Raw genomic sequence first — 1350 nt, forward strand, 5'->3', positions numbered from 1 at the left:
ATATATATATGAATGGAAAATAGGGGCGGATGGACTGTAAGAAATTTTTCTTCTTCCTGCTGCCTTGCATTTTACTTGCGATTTTTAAACATTTGTTTTGTTTTTAACTGAAATGAACAAAAATGCATCATTTCCCAGACTGACAGATTAACTTGAAGCTGCTGATTTAAAATGATTCCTGTCAGATCAGTGCTTTTCTGTCACCTTTCCCTCAGCCTGCTGTGTTTTCTTACACTCGGTTGGTGCGTCGTCGTCCCACACAGACCACAGCTGCACGGTGAAGAAAGGCGCCCAGCAGATGATGTAGGCCAGCACGATGACCACGGTCATCTTCACCGTCTTCACCCTGGCCTTGGACAGCCCAGCCACGCTGCTGGCCCGGGAGGACAGCGGCTTACAGGCGGCCTCTCCGGCGGGCTGCGTCTTCATGTGGAAGCCGGTGTGCACCGCGCGACAGATGCGCACCTGGCACACGATCACCGTCAGAACCGGCACGACGAAGATCACCAGAGTGGTCCAGGTGACGTAGGCTCTCGGTCCCCACGGCTTGATGAACCGAGCCCAGCAGTCGTACACGCCGGGAGCCACCTCCACCTGAGAGAAGATGAAGACCTGCGGGAGGCTGCCGATGAGGGAGACGCACCAGGCGGTGCACACCGAGCCGTTCCAGCGCGCTCTCCTCCGCTGGAACGTCACCATGGGGTTACAGACGGCCTGGTACCGGTCGATGGTCATCACTACGATCATGTAGGTGGAGGAGAACATCCCGACCACCTGGAGGTACTTCACCGCACGGCACAGCACGTCCGGACCGATGAACCTGTCGGTGATGTCCCACACGAGCTGCGGGCAAACTTGGAAGAACGTCACCACCAGGTCCGCGACGCACAGGTGGAAGACGAAGACGCGCATCCTGGAGAGCTGCTTCCTCCGTCTCCACAGCACCGACAGGAGCCCAAAGTTCAGGAGCGCCGCCGAGATGAAGATGATGGACAGGAGAGTTATTTCCACCCGAGCCAGGCGCTCATCCCGGGGCTCCTCTTCCGGCAGGGACCCCTCCACGACACTGCTGTTACTGGTGTTCACYCTGAACCAAGACATGCTGTCACACCTGCAGCTTTACACAGCCGTGCAGCAGGCATCTGAAGACCTCAACACGTCAATAAGTGTGTGGGAGGAAAAATAGAAACTGCATTCCCACAAGCTTCTACTGGTGAGCTTTGAACTGGAGCTGAGAGGAGAGGGGATGGTTTTATATCTGATCTGTACAGGAGGGAGGAGCAACCTGATGAGGACTGTCACACACACACACACACACACACACACACACACACACACACACACACACAC

General features: G+C 55.5%; 1 protein-coding gene across 1 annotated transcript in view; it reads right to left on the reverse strand.

Moving 5' to 3' along the window:
* The window catches only part of avpr2b.1 (arginine vasopressin receptor 2b, tandem duplicate, 1), a 6138-nt gene extending 4794 nt beyond the window's left edge, over positions 1–1344 (reverse strand). Inside the window, exon 1 of the mRNA XM_014009444.1 lies at positions 234–1344. Coding sequence (XP_013864898.1) covers positions 234–1101 — 868 coding nt within the window. The 5' untranslated portion in view covers positions 1102–1344. The remainder of the gene's footprint in view (positions 1–233) is intronic.
* Between the last annotated feature and the right edge of the window lie 6 nt (positions 1345–1350).

This window comes from Austrofundulus limnaeus, unplaced genomic scaffold, assembly GCF_001266775.1.
Source record: "Austrofundulus limnaeus strain Quisiro unplaced genomic scaffold, Austrofundulus_limnaeus-1.0 Scaffold58, whole genome shotgun sequence".
In the NCBI taxonomy this organism is placed as follows: Eukaryota; Metazoa; Chordata; class Actinopteri; order Cyprinodontiformes; family Rivulidae; genus Austrofundulus; species Austrofundulus limnaeus.